General features: G+C 43.0%; 1 protein-coding gene across 4 annotated transcripts in view; it reads right to left on the bottom strand.

Annotated features, from left to right (window-relative positions):
- AKAP10 (A-kinase anchoring protein 10) overlaps window positions 1–24,703 on the bottom strand; it is a 96,058-nt gene that overhangs the window by 10,562 nt on the left and 60,793 nt on the right. For all 4 annotated transcript variants that reach the window (XM_006153186.3, XM_006153185.3, XM_027773701.1 and 1 more), the window contains exons 6-12: window positions 22,772–22,856; window positions 21,881–22,004; window positions 20,755–20,891; window positions 16,336–16,480; window positions 13,625–13,798; window positions 9,730–9,839; window positions 5,837–5,919 (exon numbers count right to left, since the gene is read on the bottom strand). In XM_006153186.3, the coding sequence (XP_006153248.1) occupies window positions 5,837–5,919; window positions 9,730–9,839; window positions 13,625–13,798; window positions 16,336–16,480; window positions 20,755–20,891; window positions 21,881–22,004; window positions 22,772–22,856 (858 nt within the window). The remainder of the gene's footprint in view (window positions 1–5,836; window positions 5,920–9,729; window positions 9,840–13,624; window positions 13,799–16,335; window positions 16,481–20,754; window positions 20,892–21,880; window positions 22,005–22,771; window positions 22,857–24,703) is intronic.

The raw sequence follows: 24,703 nt of genomic DNA, 5'->3' as shown, positions 1-24,703 counted from the left end.
CATGTGCCTATGGTTGGCTTTGTGGACAGAAGTCTGACTACTTTTCCTATTTTTCCAAAATCTTTTCAAAAGGGGACTGGGGAAGTCATGTCCATAAACACTAACAGACCATTTATTTTCTATTAACAGGATTCTTCCTACCTCCTGTCCCTGGCATAGTATCTTTGAGATGTATATTTCAACCGATTACAGTATATTCTTGTGCTTATCTCTTCCCAAGACACAGAACTTCCCTTTTCCTTGAGATGTAGATTAAGCCTTTCTTTAACTAAGACACAGATCTTCCCTTCCAATCACCAACCTAAGAACTGTGGAACCCACCTATAACCTACAAGCTCCCCCACTTCTACATGTCCCGCCTTTTTGGGCCAGACCAATGGAAAATCTTTTCACTAAATGTTGTCTGTCAATCTCAAGCAAATAAAAGGAACCTCTGTACATGATCACCCCCAGAAAAGGCATGTATGCCTCTCCTCTGGGCCTAGGGCACTCACAGTTGGCTTGGAAATAAACCGCATTAATTACTAATTTTACAGTTGGTTATTTTTTTCCGTTGACAGCTTTTATAACACTTGGGCAAGCGAACCTGATTTCAGCTCAGCAACAACATTAAAAACAAAACAAGGGCTTGGAACCAGCAATTGGTGTAATGGCTATGTCGCTGGATTCCCATGTAGTTGACTGCCATTCGAGTCCTGGACCCAGTGGCTTAAACTCACGCCGGGTGTGTGTGCGTGTGTGCTGAAGATCCCAAGAGGAGAATGGAGAAGGGACTGCAGCGTGGCCATCTCCCTGGGGGGTGATTTCTCACTTTCTGTCTCTCTGTCTTGCTGTCTTTCTGGAGAGCATACACGAAAGCAAAAGCTTCTCAAAAAAAAAAAAAAAAAAAAAAAAAAAAAAAAAACCAAACCAACAAACAAAAAACAAGGGCCAGCCAGGTGGCGTGGTGGTGAAGGTGGCTGGATCCCACATGGCTAACCGCTCGGTTAGAATCCTGGACCATGCAGCTTAAAAAACACACTGGGTGAGTGTGCATGTGTGCCCAAAATCCCAAGAGGAGAATGGAAGAGAAGGGACTGCGACATGGCCATTCCCGTGGGGGGTGATTTCTAACTTTCCCTTTCTCTGTCTCTCTCTAATGAAAGCATCCATCCTATAGGAAAAAAACTTTAAAAATCCCAAACCAAACTCCAAACCCTAACCAGGACATTAGCCTTGGGTAAGAATCTGGCAATACATTAAAGACATGATCAACACGTTATGTTTTCAAACCTTTTTTTTTTTCTTTTTTTGAGAGATTTTTCGCTATAGGGCGCATGCGCTCGCCAGACAGACAGAGACATAGAGACAGAAAGCGAGAAATCACTCCCCGGGGGGATGGCCACGCTGCAGTCCCTTCTCCTCCATTCTCCTCTCGGGATCTTGGGCAGGCACGCACAGGCGCCCGGCGTGAGTTTTAAGCCACCGGGTCCAGGACACGAACCGCGGTCGACTACGTGGGAGTCCAGCGACATAGCCATTACGCTAACTGCTGGTTCTCTTTTCAAACCTTCTCAATCAGCTTCTGTATGCAAGGGCTTCTACCAGTAGTACAGATTATGCTGGCTCTCAGTCTGTACGAATCAGCTGGCAAGAGCTGTTTAAATAGCCATACCGTACGCCTCAGCCTCCTAGGTCAGCAAGCCTGCATCTGGGCTACATCTGCACTCAGATGCTAAGGAATTACCAAGGAAGTAGGCTGCCCTATCTTCCCATGAATGAAATGTACAGCTTCTCTCTTTTTAAAAAAGAATGGTTTTATTTAACTTTATTTCATTTGACTGAGAGGGACAGAGTGAGAGAGAGGGAAAGTGAGAAAGTGAGTCTCCAGGTCCAGGACTTGAACTGTGGTTGGCCATGTGGGAGTTCAGCGCCCTTAACCACAATGCCACCTGCTAGCTCCACAGCTTATCCTTTTATTTAATAATTTGAATAAGCTTACTTCCTAACTTTGCTTTAACCAAGTAACTGATTGTTGATCATTTCATTTCTTTTTTTCTTTTAAAGATTTTTTGCCATAGGGAATGTGTACTGGCCAGAGAGACACACAGGGGAAAAGTGAGAGATCATTTCCCAGAGGGGATGGCCACACCCCCTCCCTTCTCTGCTCTCCTCTAGGGATTTTGGGCATGTTCACACATGTTTCAGAATATTTTTTAAGCCACTGGTATCTCACTGCAAGTGTGGGCCCAAGAGGAATGAGGTAGGAGACAGGGACCCTAAATATATAGTAGCATATGGGCCCAAAAAGAAATCACAAAACGGCTAAGTTTTGAGATGGAGGCAGTGGTAGCTCAGTGACTGACCTGGGCAGCTTGACCAAAACCTAAAACAAAGGCTCTGTCCATGCCCCACCACACTCCAGGAAGGAAATATTGGTTTTCATGGCCCAAAGCTTCTAGACAAAAATTCTCCTGACCTTGGCTCACTCCAAAATTAGAAAATAATTGGGCTCATCCAGCATGCCCTCCTCCCCACCAGGATGGAAATGCATGCACAAGCCCCATCGAAAACAAGTCTGGAAAAAAAATCCCTTCTTGACCCAGATAAAACCCCTCATCACAGTTTTTCCTTGGCAACCCATTTTCCAGGTCCCCTCCCTTCTTGGGAGCTCTCTTTTCCCTCCCTCTCTTTGATTAAATTCCCTGGGTCCACGACTCTAATTCTTCCTGACTGTGGGACAAAAACCCCTGTCTCGCTGCAAGTGTGGCCCAATCACCCCTGTGCCCCCTGTGTTCCTGCTCCACTGGGTCCAGGACTTGAGCCAGGCAGTTGCCGAAGTGGGATCCAGCACCTTAACCACCACACTACCTGCTGGCCCCACTAGATAATTTCTTATGGGAAAGTCCTGATTAATTCAGCAGCTGGGACAGGACTATATATATCACTCATGAAAAATAGAAAACCTGGGTCTTTATGCCTCAGTAATTTTTATGATCGACCATGGCTGTGAATCCTGGTCTAGTCAAGTTTTACTGCCAAGCAGAGCCAGTGGGGCCACAATGGCCAACGCCTAAAGTCTCAACTGGCGCTCGCCCGAGCAACCACACAGACGACTGTGCTTGCCGGCACTCTCTCCTTTCCCTCCAATGCCCACGGCTAGGACTCCTGTGCAGTCCTTCCTCCCTCAACACAGAGCTTTGCCAGGATCCCACTGCTGGCCTTTTTGCCTTCTAAAACACATTATCTTGGGAACCAGCAGTTAGCGTAATGGCTATGTCGCTGGACTCCCACGTAGTCGACTGCGGTTCGCGTCTCGGACCCGGTGGCTTAAAACTCACGCCGGGCGCGTGTGTGTGCGTGCCCAAGATCCCGAGAGGAGAATGGAGGAGAAGGGATTGCGGCGTGACCATCCCCCCTGGGGGGTGATTTCTCACTTTCTGTCTCTATGTCTCTCTCTGTCTGTCTGGCGAGCGCACGCGCCCTACAGTGAAAATCTCTCAAAAAAAAAAAAAAAAAAAAAAGAAAAAAGAAAAAAAAAAAACACACATTATCTTGAAGGCATCTCATGTTGTTCTATAGCTTTAACTTCCTACAAAGTGCAATAACTCAGAGATTCCTCTTTGGGTGTCAAATCTATTCTTCCAAATCTTCTAAAGGCATATCAAACTTAGGATGTTCCAAACAGCTCATCTGTTTCCCATTTAATCTTTTCCAGTGTCTTCTATCTCAGTTAACACCACGATTTTTCTTCCAGGAAACCCATTTTAAGAAACTCAGTGTACCTCCCTCCTTTCTTATTTACATGTGACGTGCCAGCTAGTTCTACCCTAGAATGCGGTCTCTGGAAGTCAACCTTGGAAATCTCATAAATCTGACCCCTCCCCAAGTTTATTCATTTCTTTGTTTCTTAAGAAAGAAGAGGGTGGTACTCCAACAGAGTCCTCACACCACAGTTCCCTCTCAGTCTCAGCCCTGAACATGGCATATGCATGCCTGGCTGCTCAGAGAGGGCCCAGGACTCAAACTCAAGAGCTTCCCCACTAGGTCCAGTTGCATTACTGCTGTGCCACTGCCAATGTCAACGTATATCTGACCAAAAGTAGGTAATTTATCAAAATAAGTAGGCGATTCCATATCCAAACAAAAGTTGCTTTGAAAAATAAGAGAGCCAGCAGGTGGTGCAGTGGTTAAGGCACTGGATTCCCACATGGACGGCTGCGGTTTGAGTCCCGGACCCAGTGGCTTGAAAAGCGTATGTGTGCTCAAAATCCTAAGAGAATGTCCTATTAAATTCAATAGGAAGTTAAACACATTTATCAAAATGCATCACAGTTTTCTTACAAAATTTAGTACCTTCTGCTTAAGACAATGCTGGCAATCCAACCACATCAAAAAGCCCTAGATTGGGAACCAGCAGTTAGCGTAATGGCTTATTGCTGGACTCCCACGTAGTTGACCACGGTTCGCATCCCAGACCCAGTGGCTTAAAACTCACGCCGGGTGCGTGTGTGTGCGTGCCCAAGATCCCGACCGAGAGGAGAATGGAGGAGAAGGGATTGCGGCGTGACCATCCTCCCTGGGGGGGTGATTTCTCACTTTCTGTCTCTATGTCTCTCTCTCTGTCTGTCTGGCAAATGCACACGCCCTGTAGCAAAAACTTCTCAAAAAAAAAAAAAAACATTCCAAAAAAAAAAAAAAAAAAAAAAAAGCCCTAAACATCATCTGAACAGATTTGCACTCTCCAAAATCTTCCTGTGTAAACCAGTTGTTTGGAAGCTGAAACAAGTTACAAAGCAAGTACTCGTTAAGAGAGAGATGTGCCTAATTCTTAGACTTAGCCGAGTCACTTTTCTGCTGACTAAACAAGGTAGTAATTTTAATTTCAGCCTATCAATGTTTTCCACATACATTTTGTAATAACATCCGGTGATTCTGAACAATTTAATAAAGTAGAAGGTCTCAAGATGTGGCCAGCAGGTGGCGCAGTGGTTGTGCTGCTGGACTCCCACACGGCCGACCATGAGTGCCGAACAGGGCGGCTTGAAAATCACACTGGAGGCGTGTATGTGTGCCCAAGATCCTAGGAGAACGGAGGAGAAGAACTGTGGCGTGGCCATCCTTGCTCAGGGAGTTATTTCTCACTTTTCCTTTCATTGTCTCTATCTCTGTCTCTTTGGCGAGTACAAGCGCTCTATGGCAAAAATCCCTTAAACCTCAAGTCTAATGTTGACTGGGTGTTTTGCCATTAAATAAAAACATAACAAATACTTTTTTCACACTGATATACATTTTGTAGTGTCAAAGGAGATTCATTAATTTTTTTAAAGATTTTATTTAATTTGCTTTATTCATTCATTTACCTTAATTTGACCAAAGAGAGAGACAGAGAGAGAGAGAGGGGAAGTGAGAAAGCAAGCCACCAGGTCCAGGACTCGAATAGTCGGAGTGTCCAACACCTTAACCCCCACGCCACCTGTTGGTCCTGAGATTCATTAACTTTTTATTCAAAGGAAACAAATGTCTCAAGATTGACTACATAGGGGCCGGCAGGTGGCATGCTAGTTAAGGATGCTGGACTCTCACATGGCCGACCGAGTTGGAGTCCGGGACCTGACAGCTTGTGTGTGCGCTTTCTCTCCCTCCCCCTCCTCGTCAAATTTAAATGAACACACAAAGTTAAATAAGATGTGAACACAAAAAGCCCTGACTGTGTTCGCTTGTGACAATAAACACATCGGGAAAGACGGGGTGGTTACTTCACAAAAGTAGCAGTTTAAACCGCAAGTGATCTTTGCTTACAGTCAGTGACTCATGCGGGTGAAGGCTTAACATGGAGTTTCAAGACACCACAAACCTTTGGATTTCTTTACATCAGGTTCCGGCTCAGATTCTCGGATGAACTGTCCTAAGTCACTGACTCTTCCAAATGTCATCTTCCTAAATGGAGGTGAAAATACATAAAATTTTTAATGAGTTTTAAATTTAGAAGAAAATATCAATTTTTAAGCATCTCACTCAAAACTAAGATGAGAGACAGGCAGGTGGCGCAGTGATTAAAGAGTTGGACTCCCACATGGCTGACCACAGTTTGAATCCCAGATCTGGCAGCTTGCTTTCTCACTTTCCCATTCTCTCTCCTTCTGGTCAAATTAATAATAGTAATAATAACAACAAATAAAATAAAACACATAATTATTTTAAAAATAAAACTAAGATAAGAGAAAAGCTGAAAACACAATTTATAGTTATCTTATTCAAGGTGGGATGTGAAATAGAATCTTCCTCCACAGAAAGCAAAATAATCAAAGCAACTCAAATCCCCAAAAAGATTATGACACATGACAAATTAATAGGTAATTCACAGTTCCTGGGGCCAGCAGGTGGCATGGTGGTTAAAGGAGCTGGGTTCCCACATGGCTGACTGCGGTTCGAGTCACAGACCTGGTGGCTTGCTTTCTCCCTCCTTTCCCTTTCACTCTCTTTCTGTCTCTGTCTGGTCAAATTAAAATAATAACAACAACAAATGGAATTAAATAAATAAATACTTCTTTTTTTAAAAAAGGCAATTCACAGTTCTAAAAGAATAGCTGTGACAATTTTGTAAAAGATGAAGCAAAAAGATAAGACTTACTCAAATGATCACCAAAATACATTATAAAGCTATAGTAAGCATATATGAGAGTCTTAAAAAGTTTATGGAGAAAATAGGTATTTGAAAAACGTATGCATGGCAGGCCGGTGGCATGGTATTTAAGGTGCCAGACTGCCACATGACTGACCACAGTTCAAGTCTCGGACCTGGTGGCTTACGCTCTCTTGCTCCCTCTCCTTCTCTAGACAAATGAAATAAAAGTATGCATGGATTTCAACTTTTTTTGCCTTAAAATAAACTCATACTTTAATTCTATTTTCCATGAACTTTTTAAGTTCCCTTGAATAGCTATAGTAATATAAAGCAAAGTTAAAAGTCAAAAAATGCCATGAGACATTTACTTTTATTTTTAGAGAAATTTTTGCTATCAGGCATGTGCACTCGCTGGAGAGACAGAGATGGAGAGACAGAGACGGAGAGAAAGAAAGCGAGAAATCACACCCAGAGGGATGGCCATGTCGTAATTGCCTCTCCTCTATTCTCCTCTTGGAATTTCGGGCAAGCACACACAGGCACCCAGTGTGAATTTTAAGCTGCCAGGTCTAGGACTCGAACCATGGTTAACTACATGGGAGTCCATCAACTTAACCAATAAGCTGGTCCTGAGAGATCTTACTTTTTTGGATAAGTTTTTGCTATAGGGTACATGCGCTCGCCCGAAAGACAGAGAGAGACAGAGAGACATAAAGCAAGAAATCACCTCCCAGGGTTGATGGCCACGCTGCAATCCCTTCTCCTCCATTCTCCTCACGGGATCTTGGGCACACATGCACACACGCCCGGCGTGAGCTTAAACTACCGGGTCTGGGACTCGAATTGCAGTCGACTACATGGGAGTTCAGCAACATAGCCATTACGCCAACTGCTGGTCCCGAGAGATCTTACTTTTAACCTATTACTAACCAGTGATTAATATCTAGAAACATACAGGATTCTGACCAGTCACTTAATATACTGCCCAACTAAAACATGGGGAAAGGAAATGAAGAGTCAATTCACAGGAGACAAAAACCCCCATACAACCAATAACATGCCAGAAGAAGCTCAGTCTCATTGACAATAATCCCAGATCGGAAAAACAGTAAAGTCTGATATTATTTTGTATTGTTAGAATGTTGGGAGGTGGGTGCGATCCTATGGCCTAGTGTTAAAGGGTGCCAGATCCCACCAGACTGATCATGGTTTGAATCCCAGACCTAACAGCTTAAAAAATACACTGAATGCATGTGAATCTGTATCCCAAATCCCAAAGGATGGTGAAATGGATGGGAAGGGATTTCAGCGTGACCACATCATGCTAAGGGCGCTTTCCCCTTTCTTACTCTCCCTCTGACAAGTGCACACACCCTCTGACAACTGAAAAATTCAAAATTAAAAAATAAAGCATGTGAAGAAAACAAGAATCTTTATCAATGGATAACGAGACTGTAAAAGGATACAGAAACAGATAAGGTAAATTGGTAATAAAATCTGCCTCTTGGGATTAGGAAGCATATAAAAGCAGTACTTTACAAATCTACGTAGATAGATGCTCTCTGATGATGAAGTTGCATTCTGATTAAAACCAATATAAGTGAAACATGTAAATTAGAAATGTTTGGGGACCGGGACCAGCAGTTGGCATAATGGCTATGTCGCTGGACTCCCATGTAGTTGACCGCGATTTGAGTCCCTGACCCGGTGGCTAAAACTCACGCTGGGCATGTGTGTGTATGTCCCCAAGATCCCGAGAGAAGAATGGAGAAGGGATTGCGGCATGGCCATACCCCAGGGGTGATTTCTCGCTTTGTCTCTCTGTTTCTCTCTGTTTTTCTGGCGAGCACATGCACCCTATAGCAAAAACCTCTCCAAAAAAATTCTCATTAATCTTGTAGATAGTGGTGGAATAATAGTGGTAATATCTACAGAGTGCTTCCAAGATACTTGGCAGTGTTTTAAATGGTTTTCATGTATTATAACATTCAGTTACCTAAACAACTCAAGGATCTTGTAATATTGTTCTCATTTTATAGATGAAAAAACTGACACACAAGGGCTGGCCGTGTAGCATAGCTGTTGAGTACTGTGTGGAGGGAGCTGGATTCAACATGGCCAACCATGGTTTGAGTCCCAACCCTGGTGGCTGGAAAACTCAGGCACATGTATGGATCCTGATGGGATGGAGAAATGGAACAAAAAAAGATTGTGACATGACCAGGCCCTGTTGGTAGGTGCTCTTCTCTTATGCACATAGATATGCCCTCTGACATTAAAAACAAACAAACCCCGGGACCAGCAGATGGCTAAATGGTTACATTGCTGGACTTCCTCATAGTCAACCACGGTTTGAGTCCCGGACCTGGTGGCTTAAACTCACGCCAGGCACGTGTACATGCGTGCCCAAGATCCCGAGAGAAGAATGGAGGAGAAGGGATTGTGGCATGGCCAACCTCTCTAGGGGATGATTTCTCACTTTCTGTGTCTCTCTCGTTCTGGCAAGCGCACGCACCTTATAGCAAAAACCTCCCATAAAAAAACAAAAACAAAAACAAAAAACAAGAAAAAAAAAAAGAAAAAAAAAATGAAAAGAAAACCCACCAAACAAACCCCAAAACTGAGACACAAAGAGGTTAAGCAGCTTGTCAGTAAGAAGCAGAGCCTAGGGAACCAGCAGTTAGCATAGTGGCTATGTCGCTGGACTCCCACGTGGTTGACGTGGTTCGCGTCCCGGACCCGGTGGCTTAAATCTCACGCTGGGCGCGTGTGTGTGCGTGTCCAAGATCCTGAGAGGAGAATGGAGGAGAAGGGATTGCGGCGTGACCATCTCCCTGGGGGGTGATTTCTCGCTTTATGTCTCTCTCTGTCTGGCGAGCGCACACACGCCCTATAGCAAAAACCTCTCAAGAAAAAAAAGAAAAAAAAAAGAAGCAGAGCCTAGATTAAAACCCGAGAAAGCACTGCAGGCCTATACTCCTCACCATCACAGTATACTGCACCCTATATGTCAAAGTGCTAGGCATAAAATAGATTAGAAAAACATTTAAATTTAATTTTAAAATGTTTTAAATGCAATATTCTTTACATTTGTAAAAATTTTAGAAGTTAGCTATGCTTACCCTGCATATGTCCGTTGATATAAAGATTCTGGATCCAGACTTGCAGCATCAACAATTATCGCTTCATCAAAATTTTTCAGAATTTTAATACTGGCTTTTTTCACACCGGACTAAAACAGAAATCATAAAATTAGTAGTATATTGTTCAAAAAACAGAGTCGTTCTGGGTTTGGAATATGACGATCTGTTTAAAAGTTTTCTTTAGTGTCTGACATATAACCCCATCACTACTGAAATGCTTATGACAACGATTCTGAAATACAACTTCAAACTGTAACTACGGGAGAGCACAATATTAAAAGGTGTAATATATATGTGTGTCTAATCTGATGGTTTCTTAATGACCTGAGGTCCAGCCAATGAGCTGTCCTCAAGGTATTATTTCTCCATCTGTGCACACTCTCATGTATCCAGGCATATGTACACTAATCAGAAAACCCAGCTTTCATAAGGTAAACAGAATGTTTTTGATTCTCAGTGAGGCAATGTGACAAAAAAGAAGCTAAAGAAACCTTTTAAAATGACTAGCTAGCTGAGTACAGTAAGTTCCCCTCCAGCATTCTACCTCCTACTCTTCACTCCCACAAAAAAAGCAAGTCAGAATTGGTATTTTTATGAAACACAGAGCCACGGGTCGACCCAGAAATTCTATTTCTAAAAATACATTTATAGAGAGTCAAGCTTCTGCAAAATAATTTATGTACAACATTATTCACTGCAGCATTGTTTAGGACAGCAAAGACAGGAGCAAGCTTAATGTCCATGTCTAAGAGGTGGGCTAAATAAATAAAATAACTCAACAGACATTTAGGGAACACTTTATCCGCTAAGGACAAATCTCCAAGACACATAGGTAGGTAAAAATGATAGAGGCACGAGAATAAAGAAGAGGGAATACTTCCAAACTAATTTGATTAAGGCCACTATTATTCATATACCAAAACCAGACAGCAAAAGAAAACTACAGACCAATATCTCTTATTATCCTGTGAGTATAGATACAAAATGCTAACAAAATCCTAGTGAAGGGAATCCAGCAGCATACTGAAAGGATTACACAGCATGACCATATACGGTTTATCCCAGGGATTCAAGGCTGGTTTAACATCTGAAAATCAATTAATACAATAACCTTATGTCAACAGGCTGAAACCCCAAAACCTACATGACCACATTAAGTGATACAGAAAGACCATCTGACAAAATCCAACACCTTTTTGTGATTAAAAAAAAAAATTACATTAAGAATAAAAAGGAACCAGCAGTTAGCGTAATGGCTATGTTGCTGGACTCCCACGTAGTCGACCACAGTTCGTGTCTCGGACCCAGTGGCTTGAAACTCATGCCGGGTGTGTGTGCGTGCGTGCCCAAGATCCCGAGAGAATGGAGGAGAAGGTATTGCGGTATGGCCAACCCCCTGGGGGGTGATTTCTCGCTTTCTGTCTCTCTGTCTCTCTCTGTCTGGTGAGCGCACATGCCCTATGGCAAAAACCTCTTAAAAAAAAAAAAAGAAAAGAATAATAGGAACTTCCTCAACCTGATAAATGACGTGTATTAAAAAAACACCTCACACTTAATATCCCATTAAATAGGGGAAAACTGAAAGTTTTCCCTGTGAGAATAGGGAAGGACAAAGATGACTGCTTTTGAATATTCAACATTGCACCAGAAATTCCAGCCATAGCAATTAGGCAAGAAAAGGGAATAAAGGGCATCCAGAGTAGACAGGAAAAAAGCTGACATGATCCTACATAAAGAAAATTCTTAAGACCCCACAAGAAAATAAGTAGAGCTAACAAATGAATTTAGCAAAGCTGAAGGCACAGGATCAACACACAAAAATCCATTGTATTTCTACATATTATCAATGAACAATATGAAAATGAAATTAAGAGGTTTAAGAATTATACATTGAAGGAACCAGCAGTTAGCGTAATGGCTATGTCGCTGGACTCCCATGTAGTTGACCGTGGTTTGCATACCGGCCCCGGTGGCTTAAAACTCACGCCAGGCGCATGTGCATGCATGCCCAAGATCCCGAGAGGAGAATGGAGGAGAAGGGATCGTGGAGTGACCATCCCCCCTGGGGGGTGATTTCTCGCTTTCTGTCTCTATGTCTCTCTCTCTCTGTCTGGTGAGCGCACGCACCCTATAGCTAAAACCTCTAAAAAAAAAAAAAAATTATACAATGAAAACTATAAAATGTTGCTGAAAAATAATTAAACAGATATAAACAACTGTAAAAAAATTCAATACGATCCTAATTAAAATGAAGTTTCCATCTTAAATCTTATTTTTATGACTGGAGCAACTGCAAAAAAAGAAACCAACTTAGTTTTTTTTCCCCAGAAGGACCAAATATAAGCATCTTATTATTTGTATTTTACTGTTAAGTTTCTTTGTGTGAACAATGTTGTTAACTACTCCAGTAGTTTAGATTTGTATTTATAATATAGCTTTTATATAAAGTTTTAAAAAATCAAATCATGTAGTACATTCTTTGGAGTTTTTTAATTTAACATTAGTGGTCACTTTTACTTTGGCACACATGTTCATTAGACTTTCATGAATAAATGCTTATTTTATTAGAAAAAAAAAAAAAATGAAAAAGCTGATCCTAAAGCTCATAGCGTCACCAGACTCCCACCTGACTGACTGCACATCTAGTCCTGGACCCAGTGGCTTGAAACTCATGCTGGGCAGGTGTGTGTGCATGCATGCATGCCCAAGATCCCAGAAGGAGAGTGGAGGAGAAGGGACTGTGGTGTGGTTATTCCTGATTTACCCCTTTCCCACTCTCTCTCTCCCTACAGCAACTGCAAAGCACCCTAAGGCAAAAACCTATATATTAAAAAAAAAAAACAAAACAGTTATTTGCGTATCTAACAAGAGCATCCAAAGGACAAAAAACTAAATATCTGTATGTAAAATAATGAAGTTGGACATCTACCTTATACATTAAAAACTAATTCAAAATAAATCATAAAATTAAATGTACAAAATCAAATTATAAACCACTTAGGAGAGCCAGCGAGAGTGAAGAAGGAAAAACACAATGTTCCATGAGGCTGAGGCCACATAGGAAGGTCTCGGGTTTGAAACCCAAGTCTCCATGTACACACTGGGTACAAGCACATATGCCAGGGACCTGGGCTGACTAAGGCTAGGGGTAGATCATGGCATGAAGACCCTGTTGGGGATGTGCCTCCCCCCCCAAAAAAGGAAAGAAATAAACTAAAAACAAAACAAAAACAAAAACACCATTTAGAAGAACATTTAGGGATATTTCTTTTTTTTTGGAGAGGTTTTTGCTATAGGGCGCATGTGCTTGCCAGACAGACAGAGAGACAAAAAGCAAAGAATCACCACCCGGGGGGATGGCCACACCGCAATTCCTCCTCCTCCATTCTACTCTGGGGATCTTGGGAATGCATGCACACATACCCAGCATGAGATTAAGCCACTGGGTCTAGGACTTGAACCACGGTCGACTACATGGGAGTCCAGCGACAAAGCCATTACGCCAACTATTGGTCCCGATTTCTCGCTTTCTGTCTCTATGTCTCTCGTTTTCTGTCTCTCTCTGTCTTTCTGGCGAGCACATGCACCCTACAGCAAAAACCTCTCCAAAAAAAAGCTAAAAAAAAAAAAAAAAAGAGAAACAGCCAATGTCAAGCAGAACGGTCCAAGTGAAACAGCACAGTAGTGTACAACGTAGAATACTGTTAACACCATGAATGCTCAGAATATACAATACTGTAGAATGTATAAGTAGGCTAATTTTATGTATCTTTTGTTTCTACAATTTAAAAGTTAAAAACACAATCTATTACTGGTATACCAAGGAAAGAGGCTGCATGTCTTCTCCCTAATGCTACATGCAAATCATCCATACCTGAGAAGTGGAGCTGTCAGCACCGCGAGGGAGGCCCTCTTCAGGAGGTCCAATGGAGCCCGGAGCAGGCAGGGAAACATTCCCTCCCAGAAACTCATCTCCTCGGACTGAATGGATGAGATCATTTAAATACTTATAATAAAGATTGCTGGACAAAAAGCCAGGCAAAAAGACCTGAAAGAGAGGAAAAGTATTATCTTATTTATTTTTAAAATAATTATTCATTTAATTTTATTTATTATTATTCTTTCTTCAATTTGACCAGTGAGAGAAAGCCGCCAGGTCTGGGACTTGAACCACAGTCAGCCAGGTGGAAGTCCAGCGCCTCAACCACCATACCACCTGCCAGCCCTGAAAAGCATTATTTTAAATAAATAAATTTTACCTATAATACACAAATGTTTTTACTCCTCCTTGTTATACTTTAAGTATTATTCTTTTGTACAGTTTACACTGTAATTAAAATTACAATGTGTAGGGGCCAGTGGGTGGCACAGTGGCTGGGATGCTGGATTCCCACATGGCTGAACATGGTTGGAGACCCAGACCTGGCAGCTTGTTTTCTCATTATCACTCTTTCTGGTCAAAATTTTTTTTCCTTTTTTTTTTTCCGGAGAGGTTTTTGCTATAGGGCATGTGCGCTTTCCAGAAAGACCGAAAGAGACAGAGAGAAAGCGAGAAATCACCCCCCAGGGGGGATGGCTATGCCACAATCCCTTCTCCTTGTTCCTCTTGGGATCTTGGGAATGCATGTGTGCATACACACCCAGTGTGAGTTTAAGCCACCAGGTTTGGGACTCGAACTGAAGTCAACTACATGGGAGTCCAGCGACATAGCCATTACGCCACTTGTTGGTCCCATTTTCTGGTAAAATTTTTAAAATTATAATAATAAATTTTAAAAAATTAATTTCAACATACAAGACTTTGTTTTCTTCCACATACTTAAAAAGTATCACATAGACTTGATATTAATATGTCTCAGTGAGAAATTAGTCCATACAGTGGATATACTCTACAAATAAAATTTTTCTAGTTAATAATAAATATTAAAGTCTTTGTACATATGGGGCCAGGAGATGGTGTAATGGTATGTCACTGGACTCCTTCATAGTCAATCACAGTTCGCGTCCTGGACCCAGTGGCTTAAACTCATGCCGGGCGTGTGCGTGCGTGCCCAAGATCCTGAGAGGAGAACGGAGGAGAAGGGATTGTGGCGTGGCCATCCCCCCTGGGGGGTGATTTCTTGCTTTCTGTCTCTCTGTCTCTCCGGTGAGCACACGTGCCCTATAGCAAAAATCTCTCTTTAAAAAAAGTCTTTGTGCATATGTTTCCTGAACTTATTTCCTTACAATAAATTATCAGTAGTGTGACTGCTAAGTTAAATTTTAACTTTGATACACACACACACACACACACACATATATATATAGCCAATTTACACTTCAAAGGAGGTTACTAATTTACATTAGCAGCAATAAATCAAGGTATGTTTCCACATAGGTTTTCCAACACTGGGTTATGGTTTTTCGAATCACTGGTAAATAAATTTAATGGAATACAGACGTTTTTATTTGCACTGAATGACTTCAATGATGCTAAGTAAGCCATGTTTACTGTCAGCACTTCCTATGATCAACTTTCTTCCACGGCATCCATCATTACAATTAAAAATGTTTATGTCCATATTTAATATGTGCCTTCCTTCCCATTTTTTCTTTGTTCATGATAAAGAGACAGAATAGACGAGGGAGGAGGGCAGCCACCCTCACAGAGCCTGGTCACCGGTCACGCCACAATCCCTTCCTCCAGTCTCCAGCTTGCAGGACGGCCTGGGAGGGAAACCTGCTCTAGTTCACTAGAAGAATACATCATCCACAGATTTCGCCACTTTACTAGAGTTATTTAGTAAGTTATCAGAGATGCCTTGAAAGTGATCGTGATATACAAAACGAGTGCTCCAAATGTCGTTGATGGATGCTGGTGAAATACTGGATCAGTCCTAAGTTAGCTTAGGACTGCCCATACTGCGACCTCATCATTTAAAAATGTAATGGTAACGTACAGCAGGTAGCCTTCAGCACCACTTACTATGTGCCAGGTGTATGTTAATAAGCACTTCAGGTGCAGATGCTCCATAACCACCCTAAGGACAGGACCAGCTGTCCACTGTAAGTATCCACACAGTATCCCCACTTTACAGATGCAGAAAGTATCACCAGTTTCGTAGCTGCTTGAGGTCACTCAGCCTAGGTGGGGTTCCGACTAATACCTTCCACGCCAGACTCAGAGCCTCTGCTCTCACTCACTACGCTGCACTGCTTCAATTTCCCACGGTTCTGTGATGTTTGCTTTCTCCCATATCTACTAGGTCATCGGGATGTTCCTTTTTTTTTTTTTTGGAGAGAGATTTTTGACATAGAGTGTGTGTGCTCGCCAGAGAGACAGAAAGCAATAAATCACCCCGAATGCCATGCTGCAATCCCTTCTCCTCCGTTCTCCTCTCAGGATCCTGGGCACGCATGCACATGCGCCGGTATGAGGCTTAAGCTGCCACGTGTGACCTGAACTGTGGTTGACTATGTGGGAGTGCAGCGACGTAACCATTACACGATCTGCTCGTGCCTCATGATGTCCCTCGCGACCCATTATTTTCTGGCTCCCGACAGCTAAACCTCTTGTAGTTTAATAGTTTTGAAGTTCTTGGTTACCTTCTCCATGGTTGTCCAGGCCTGACGTAAGGGAGTTGTGAAACAGTTAGGGAGGGGCCCACCTTCCCTGCAGATATTGGACTCAATTTCTAATCGTACAACATCGTCAAATCCAAGAGGATGTGTGGCTTGGAGAGAAAAGTACCTGTGGTAGAAGGACAGCCAGAGTGAAACCAAATTCCACAGCAAGTACAAGCAGCTGCAGCCCCTCGAGATTCCCTGGCTCAGTCTGCAGACCCCGAATCACAGAGCTCCCAGCCTTGCTATAACCTCGATTTATTTCCACTTCCCCCAAGATATCTGAGCTAACTTGCTACCTCCCTTATCTGCTTTCCTACCATCCTTGTTTTGCCCAGCCAACTCTGCCATTGTTTTAAGAGCTGTGAGGGTCACGGTACAACTAGGCAAAGAAAACAAATCACAAGTATGACATATATCAAATCATACACATTTAATGAACACCTGTTCTCTATTCAGGATCTGGAAGATAGAAACTGATTTACAAGGTAGACAGATACGGTCATTTCTCCTAAAAATGAAGTGGGACCAGCAGATGGCGTAGTGGTTATGTCACTGGACTCCCACATAATCAACCATGGTTCGAGTCCCAGACCTGGTGACTTGAAACTCATGCCAGACATGTGTGTGTGTGCGTGCCCAAGATCCCGAGAGGATAATGGAGGAAATCTCTCTCTCTCTCAAAAAAAAGGGGGGGGGGAAAGATATCCATACAGGATACAATGAGAGCACACTACCCTAACTCTGGGTGTAAGGCACTAAGGGGGATGTGGATGGATTTAACGTATCTGAACAGAACTACAGAACTAACAGGACTTGTAGATAACTTCGTGTAGAAAGGAAAAGGAGTAATTAATGATAACTCAAAGATTTTTCTTTTTTTAGAGAGAGATTTTTGCTATAGGGCATATGTACTCACTGGAGAGACGGAGAGACAGAAAAAGAGAAATCATCCTCCCCCCGTCCCCCAAGAGTGGATGGCCACACCACAATCCCTTCTCCTCCATTCTCTTCTCAGGCTCTTGGGTACGCATGCACATGTGCCTGTTGTGAGTTTAAGCTCCCAGGTCTAGGACTCAAACCACAGTAGACCATACTGAGTACAGCAAAAATCTCTATTAAGAAAAAAAGGAAAAACACACTAGGCACATGTATCCACGTGCACAAAATCCTAAGAGAATGGAGAAGAAGGGACTGCGGCATGATCATCTCCCTGGGGAGGTGATTTCTCACTTCACCTCTTTCTCTCTCTCTCCAGTGAGCGCACTAGCTCTACTGAAAAAAAAAAAAACCCCAACCAAACAAACAAAAAAACCCAAAGGCTCCTGGGTCAACCATGGTGGTGCGGCAGTAACTCAATGCTCTGCGACACTGATGCGGAAAGGAGGGTCATGGATTCACATCTTGAGGTGTTCCTGTGCACAGCCAGGGTGCACACACACACCCATGTTCTGAGCTGACGGAAGGTCAGGGTAGGGTCGCAATGTTGGGGGTGTCTGCCTCTCCCTTTTTTCCTCCATCCCTCTCTCTCTGTTTCCCTCTCTCATGGAAGAAACAAAACTAAAAAAACAAAACGAGGTTCCCAATATGAAAACGGCATGTAGTGGGAAACAAGGTCTCTGCTCTGCATGATTACTGAGCCAGCCATGACCTCACAAGTGCCACAATTCTCTCACAGCATAAGGCTCTTTTTCAATTGTCAGACGGCCCATGTACTCAGCAGAGAAAGAGAGACAGAAAGGCAGAATGAGGGAGAAGAAAGCGCACCTTCTCCTCCATCTCTCTCCACCCTGTTGGGATTTGGGGCATGCACACACATGCACCTGGCATGTTTTATTAATTACCAGGGTTGAAACTCAAACTGCTCAGTGGCCACATGGGACGTGGCTCCCTTAACTACTAGGCTACAGAGCTGGCACACTTTTTTTTCAAATTTAATTAAATTGTAATTTGCTTGCTTGCCATAGGGCATGTGTGCTCATTAGAGAGAAACACAAAGAGACGGAAGGAAAGTGAGAAATCACCCCCTAAGGGAAAATGGCTGCATCACAATCTCTTTTCTTTCTTTATCCTCTTGGGATCTTGGGCACACATGCCCACATGCCCAGTGTGTTTTTCAAGCCGCCGGGTCTGGGATTCAAACCCTGGAACTGGCCAAGTGGGACCCAGCCACCTTAATCTTTACATCACCTGCTGGGCCTCACTTCTTTTTTAACTGGTATTTTTCTAACAAAAAGTCAGTCTCCCATGTTATAATGGGTAAGTTGGTAAATACTCCTCCATGATTTGAATTTTCAAGCATCCTAGACCATTTCTAAATGTAACCTCTTGCTATTTTACTATCCATGTAATGATTCTTATAAGTCCCACGCAGAGGTAGCCAGCTCCCACATGGCTGACCAGGGTTCGAGTCCTGAACTTGGCAGCTTGAAAAACACAGCAGGCACATGCCAAAGATTCTGAATGTATGGAAAACTGGAAGCAAAAGGACTGCAGCATGACCAGGCCCTGTTGGGGGTGCTCTCTTCCCCCCAAACCCCACCCCTTGTGCACACTCGTGCCCTACAGCACAAAATAGAAAAAGAGAACTGCCTTCCAATCCTAGTCCTACCATTAACTTGCCCTGCGACTTTGATAAAATCACCACCCCTTTGGGCCTTAGTTTATCTGCAAAATGGGACAATCAGATTAGATCCGTAACACAGCTATTCGCCAGAATTATCTCACTCTCCTCCAAAAATAAAGACTCCTGGGTCACTTGCACCTGCTGAGTCAGTCTCCTAGAGAAGTGGACTGGAATCCTGTTTGTAACAAGCTGCCGGGTGACTGTCCTGCAGACAGCCCAGCGAGAGCTGTAGGCCGTGTTCAGGACCCACTGGCCTAGATGCTCTTGGCTCACTTCCAACCCTCTCATCCCATGGATTTTTCGCTATTCTAAGTTAGCCCCTTTAGCGCTTGCTTGTGGTTACAGATAACAAATTACTTTTCTTTACAGATGAGAACGAGGCTGCCCTGGTGGTATAGAGCTGACCAGGTGTTTTCAATTCACTTCACTGTAACTGGAGGTTTTTCCAACCTCTTGTGAAAACCAATGAAAAACAACTATTCATATCATTTAGGAATGTGGCTGAGCAGACTTGTGAAAACAACACACACACACACACAGATAGTCAAGGCCTTTACCATCTACGCCATCTGGCTGCATCCTCCTTTTATATTTCCCACCCCTCCAATTACCCAAACTCAAGTGCCTTCATTTTTTTTTAAGAGAGAGATTTTTGTTATAGGGCGCAGGCACTTGCCAGAGAGACAGAGACAGAAAGAAAGAAATCACCCCCTGTAGGGGGTGGTCACACTTCAATCCCTTCCCCTCCATTTGGGGTTTCTGGGCACACATGCATACTTGGCATGAATTTTAAGCCAGCAGGTCTGGAACTTGAACTGTGGTGGACTACATGGGAGCCCAGCGACATAACCATGACACCATCTGTTGGTGCCCAAAACTCAAGTTTCTTGAAAGTGCCACACTCTTCCAAGTTTCTGTGACTTCGCTTGTGCCACTGCCTTTTCCTAGAATGCTCTTTCCTGCCTGCTCTAGCTAGTTTTCCATTCCTCAGATCCGAACACAATCTTAGTTTTGTGAAACCCTCCCCGAATACCACCACTGTCACCCTGCTTGCCATATGTGAAACTCCTCTCCCCGAATAGCAGTTTTGTTCTAAGAACCCCCAAAGCTGTACACACATGTAAGAAAAACGTTTGCTTTTTTTTTTTTTTTAAATAGTTTTTTTGCCATAGCGCATGTGCACTTGCTGGAGAGAGAGAGAGGCAAAGTAAGAAATACCCCTTGCCCGGGGAGGGGGAAACGGCCATGTTGCAATCCCTTCTCCTTTATTCTACTCTTAGGATTTGGGGGCGTGCATGCACAGGTGCCTGGCATGATTTTCAAGCTGCCAGGTCTGGGCCTCAACTGCGACAGGCCATGAGGGAGTTCAGTGCCTTAACCACCACACCACCTGCTGGCCCCAAGAAAAAGTTTTTCCAGGGCTTTGCCATAGACTGTATGCACTTGCCAGCTTGCCAGAGAGAGAGAAAGGGAAAGTGAGAAGTCTCTCCCAGCGGGGATGGCCACATCACAATCCCTTTACCTCCATTCTCCCTGGAGATCCTGGGCACGCATGCACATATTTCTGGCATGAGACTAAAACTGCCGAGTCCAAGATTCCAGCACCTTAACTACCATGCCACCCGCTGGCCCCAAGAAAAAGCTTTTTATGCTGCCCTCTGCAAGTTCCCTGACAGTGGGGGAGACTGAGTCGATTCATTTTTATTTCCATAGTACATATTGAATGCTCAGTAAGTATCTGCTGGATGCTGAATGCACCTGTCAACCAAACTCACTTGTCATATAAAATCATGGCATCGTTCTGTGCCTCCTGTCCATCATATTGGCCCTTTTTGGCAGCGAGCTGGGACTGGAAGTTATCTGCTGCCAACCAGAACTGCAAGATATTCACTGCGTCCTCTTTTTCCATGTACTAGGAATGAAAAATACAAAAGGGAAGATAAGTCTGTACACACATTTCTCTCACCATCTCTGTAAGAAGCTTCGAGTATTAAAATACAGGACATAATCAGATAGCAGAAAGAGTCACTTCTTCAGTTAACACCAGCTACTTATAGTCATTTGAGACCGAAAAGTTTTAAGATATTCTCTTAAGGGGGAAAAACAAACAAAAAATCAACAGAAATCTACCACCACACAGCTGATGCGAACTTTAGTGAGCTAGAGTAAAACTCCCACGGGACGGGATTAGCAGTTCTTCTCTGGCAGACATACACAGAGCGAGCCTACGAAACCGAGTCTTCTACATCTGAGCAACTGCCATCGTTCCAGGAAGAGGCCGGGAGTGAAAAGGCCAGTCAACTGCTTGGCTGGATTCTCGTGAAGAGCAGAATGTGAATGTCTCAACTACTGCTCCGGGAAGTCAGGAATCCTCCGTCTATCCTTAATAGTCATTTGCTTTGTGACCAAAGAATTGGATACGGTGAAGCCTAACGCATACCATCATACTGAACTATGCCTCAGATAGATTACTGTACTCATTGTCGCCAGTGCTTCACGGGGCAACCGATCTAGCGCTGAAGCAAAAGAGGAGAGCAGGAAAACCGTACTACCTTCCTCTCTCTCCTCTCAAGTCTGGTCTGCAGACAGTTGTGCAGTGGAATCATGCATCATATTCTGTGGTTTAAAATAGCTCCAAATAGTTAAAAAACATGCATTGTAAACAGCAGTTTAATCAGGTTTCTCAAATTAAGAGTTATCTTACATTGACTTTTCTTGTTCTCATTAATCTGCCTAACTGGTAGGCCATAAAAGTACTCTGGGCATTAGCTACGACTTAAATAATAAGAGATCTTTTTGGAAATTCTCTCTCTTCTCTTATTTGCTGCAGACAGGGCCCCGGCATGCCTAGTTTAGAGGCTGGACTGCTCTAACAGAGTGTGAAAGGAAATGCAGATTTACCTCTGAGAAATAAAAGAGGGCTGACTCACAGAAGAGGATGTCAGCCAGGTAAACAGTTCCGCTGGTCAGCACTTCAATCTGGTATTTACAGAAATGGTGACTTCGCAGAAACTCACTAAAGTGCCTGCACATGGACAAAAGGGAAATTTGAGGGAATGACCAAGGAAAGCGCTTACTTGGGGAAATGAAACTCTTCCCGTCTTGTCCCTATTGTGTCTCAAATGCCTAGGTCAATGCTGCCTCAATTCCCACAGCATCATGGCCGCTCCTTTGCCTGTGAGCACTCTCCTGCTCTTAGGATCTTGTAGCTCTCCTCTGATATTTAAGGCATGCTACCTCGAATTACAGTAACCAAAGCACATGCCCTGTTTTATTAGGGACTAGCTCCCCTAAGGCAGGTATTATATCTAACTATGCCTTGCTCGGAGCACCCTTTTCATAAATGTCAAATGAAAGAATAAATTTATCCTTAAGGGTATGCAGAAGTAAGTAATCTAAAACAACTCTGGAGGCAGTGTCAACAAAACTGTGGATTTAGTTATATGGCATCTATTAAGTTTAAAGCATGAACTAACAAATTAGGATATCCACCTGAAGACATGCAGTATTATATAAATACACCAATTCTAATAGCCATGTCATAGCCTCTATCACTCCCAGATGACTTCAGAACTGCAAACTTAGAAAATATTAACATTAAAAATAAAAATATTTTGAGTTCACATGACTTATGTTTAAAACATAGCCTTAGAGTGTGCTTATATGATCTTGTAAATATTCAAAATACCTGAATTCTCAAAGATACTTTGTTTTTAGTTGCGTGAAGTCCATTCCTAACTCTGAACCCAAGTTCCCAAGAATGCGAAATGTGAAAATATGAAACTAACTTACTCTTGCTCCATTGCACTGAAAACTACTGACTGTGCCAAAACAAAACAGTTGGGATCCACCTGTCCATCTTCTCCACAAATCTTTGCTGCGAAAGAAATAACAAATAATTAAATTTCTACTAAATTTAAACTGTACATGTTTGTGAACCAATTTGGTAAGTGTCAGTAAGGGTTATAAGAAGGTTTTAAGATCTTGAGATCAGAAAAGTCTGCAAGCATGCAAAAGCAGAAATCAAAATATTTAACAACAAAAATTAATTTATATACATTAAAACATCTCCAAACAAAACAAAAAGGCAAACAAAAAATCTGCAGCATGTATGACAGGTAAGAGATTACTATCATTCGTACATCATAAGAACTGTCTCCCACCAAAATGGGAGAAGGACATGACAGCGACTCACATGCAGAACAAATGTAAAACGTTAGTATGGAAAGATACACACAGCCACTGGTCACCAAATAAATGCACTAGAATAGGAGGCACTACATCCTTGTTCTAGCAAACTGGTACAAAATTGTGTTAACAATATGTATGTTTAATAATATGTATGCTTCAGCAAGGGCATGGAAAAACCAATACTAGCATCAATGGGAACATAAACTGGCATATTTTTTTGGAAGGCATATTGACAGTTTCTAACATAAGCTTCAAAGATGAACATACTCAGGCCCAGCAGTTGGCGTAATAGCTATGTTGCTGGACTCCCACATAGTCGACCACGGTTAGAGTCCTAGACCCGGTGGCGTAAACTCATGGCAGGCACATGTGTGTGCGTGCCCAAGATCCCGAGAGGAGAATGGAGGAGAAGGGACTGCGGCGTGGTCATCCCCCCTGGGGGGTGATTTCTCGCTTTCAGTCTCTGTCTTTCTGGCGAACGTACGCATTTTATAGCAAAAACCTCTCCAAAACCAAGATGTATTAAAATGAGGTTACCTAAGTAAATTGCAGCAAGCATATCAATAAGCTATTTGGCTAATTTTTAAACATTCCTGGGGAAAAAAATCATACAACCATGACAGCTGGTCTCACTTAAATTCACCATCTTAGCGGGGCTTAATGAAACCCAAAGATTATACGGTAATTTCCCAGTTTACGCTCACATTCTTCTAGACCTAAAACAATGGTGATTCTTTTTTTTTTTTTTTTTTTTAAGAAGACTTTACCTTAGGGCACATGTACTTGCTAGAGAGAGAGAGAAAGAGAGAGAGACAGATGGAGACAGTGAGAGGGAAAGCAAGAAATCACTCCCCAGGGAGATGGTCATGTTGCAATCCTTTCTCCTCCATTCTCCTGGGATCTTGGGTATGCACACACATATGCCCGGTATGAGTTTCAATCCACTAGGTCTGGGACCTGAACTGTGGTTGGCCATGTGGGAGTCCAGCGACATAACCACTACACCATCTCCTGGCCCCAATGGCGATATTTTGAAATACATATTTGGTCTTCATCCAATTTCCTAGTATACAGCTCCTAAAATCCTTGGAATCTCTGCAGTGGTGTTTTCTGGATGCTAATGAGATGAATGGTGGTTGGGGGTCCCTAGAGAACTTCAGGATGAGGGTTGGCCTCCAGAAAGACCAAGGCATGATAAGAGGTTGGGACTCTAGGGTCCACCTCTAAAATCCTAGGGGGATAGAGGGGCTAAAGATTCAGCTGGTCATAAAAGTCAGTGACAAAAATCAATCATGCCTAAGAATCACACACAAAAGGTCAGGGCTGAGAGTGAAGGGGTGGAAGTTCCTGGAGGGTGGCTTGTACGCAGAGGACATAGAAGTTGTGTGCCCCTTCCCATACCTCACCCTACAAATGTCCTCCATCTGGTTGTTTATCTGTATCTTTTGTAAGATAATAAACAGGCCAGAAGCACATCTTAAGTGAGGTCCTGTGGGGCTGAAGCCTTAACCTGTGAGATCTGAGACTAACTCC

Source organism: Tupaia chinensis, unplaced genomic scaffold (assembly GCF_000334495.1).
Source record: "Tupaia chinensis unplaced genomic scaffold, TupChi_1.0 Scaffold000365_1, whole genome shotgun sequence".
In the NCBI taxonomy this organism is placed as follows: domain Eukaryota; kingdom Metazoa; phylum Chordata; class Mammalia; order Scandentia; family Tupaiidae; genus Tupaia; species Tupaia belangeri.
This window is presented reverse-complemented; position numbering and strand designations above follow the sequence as displayed.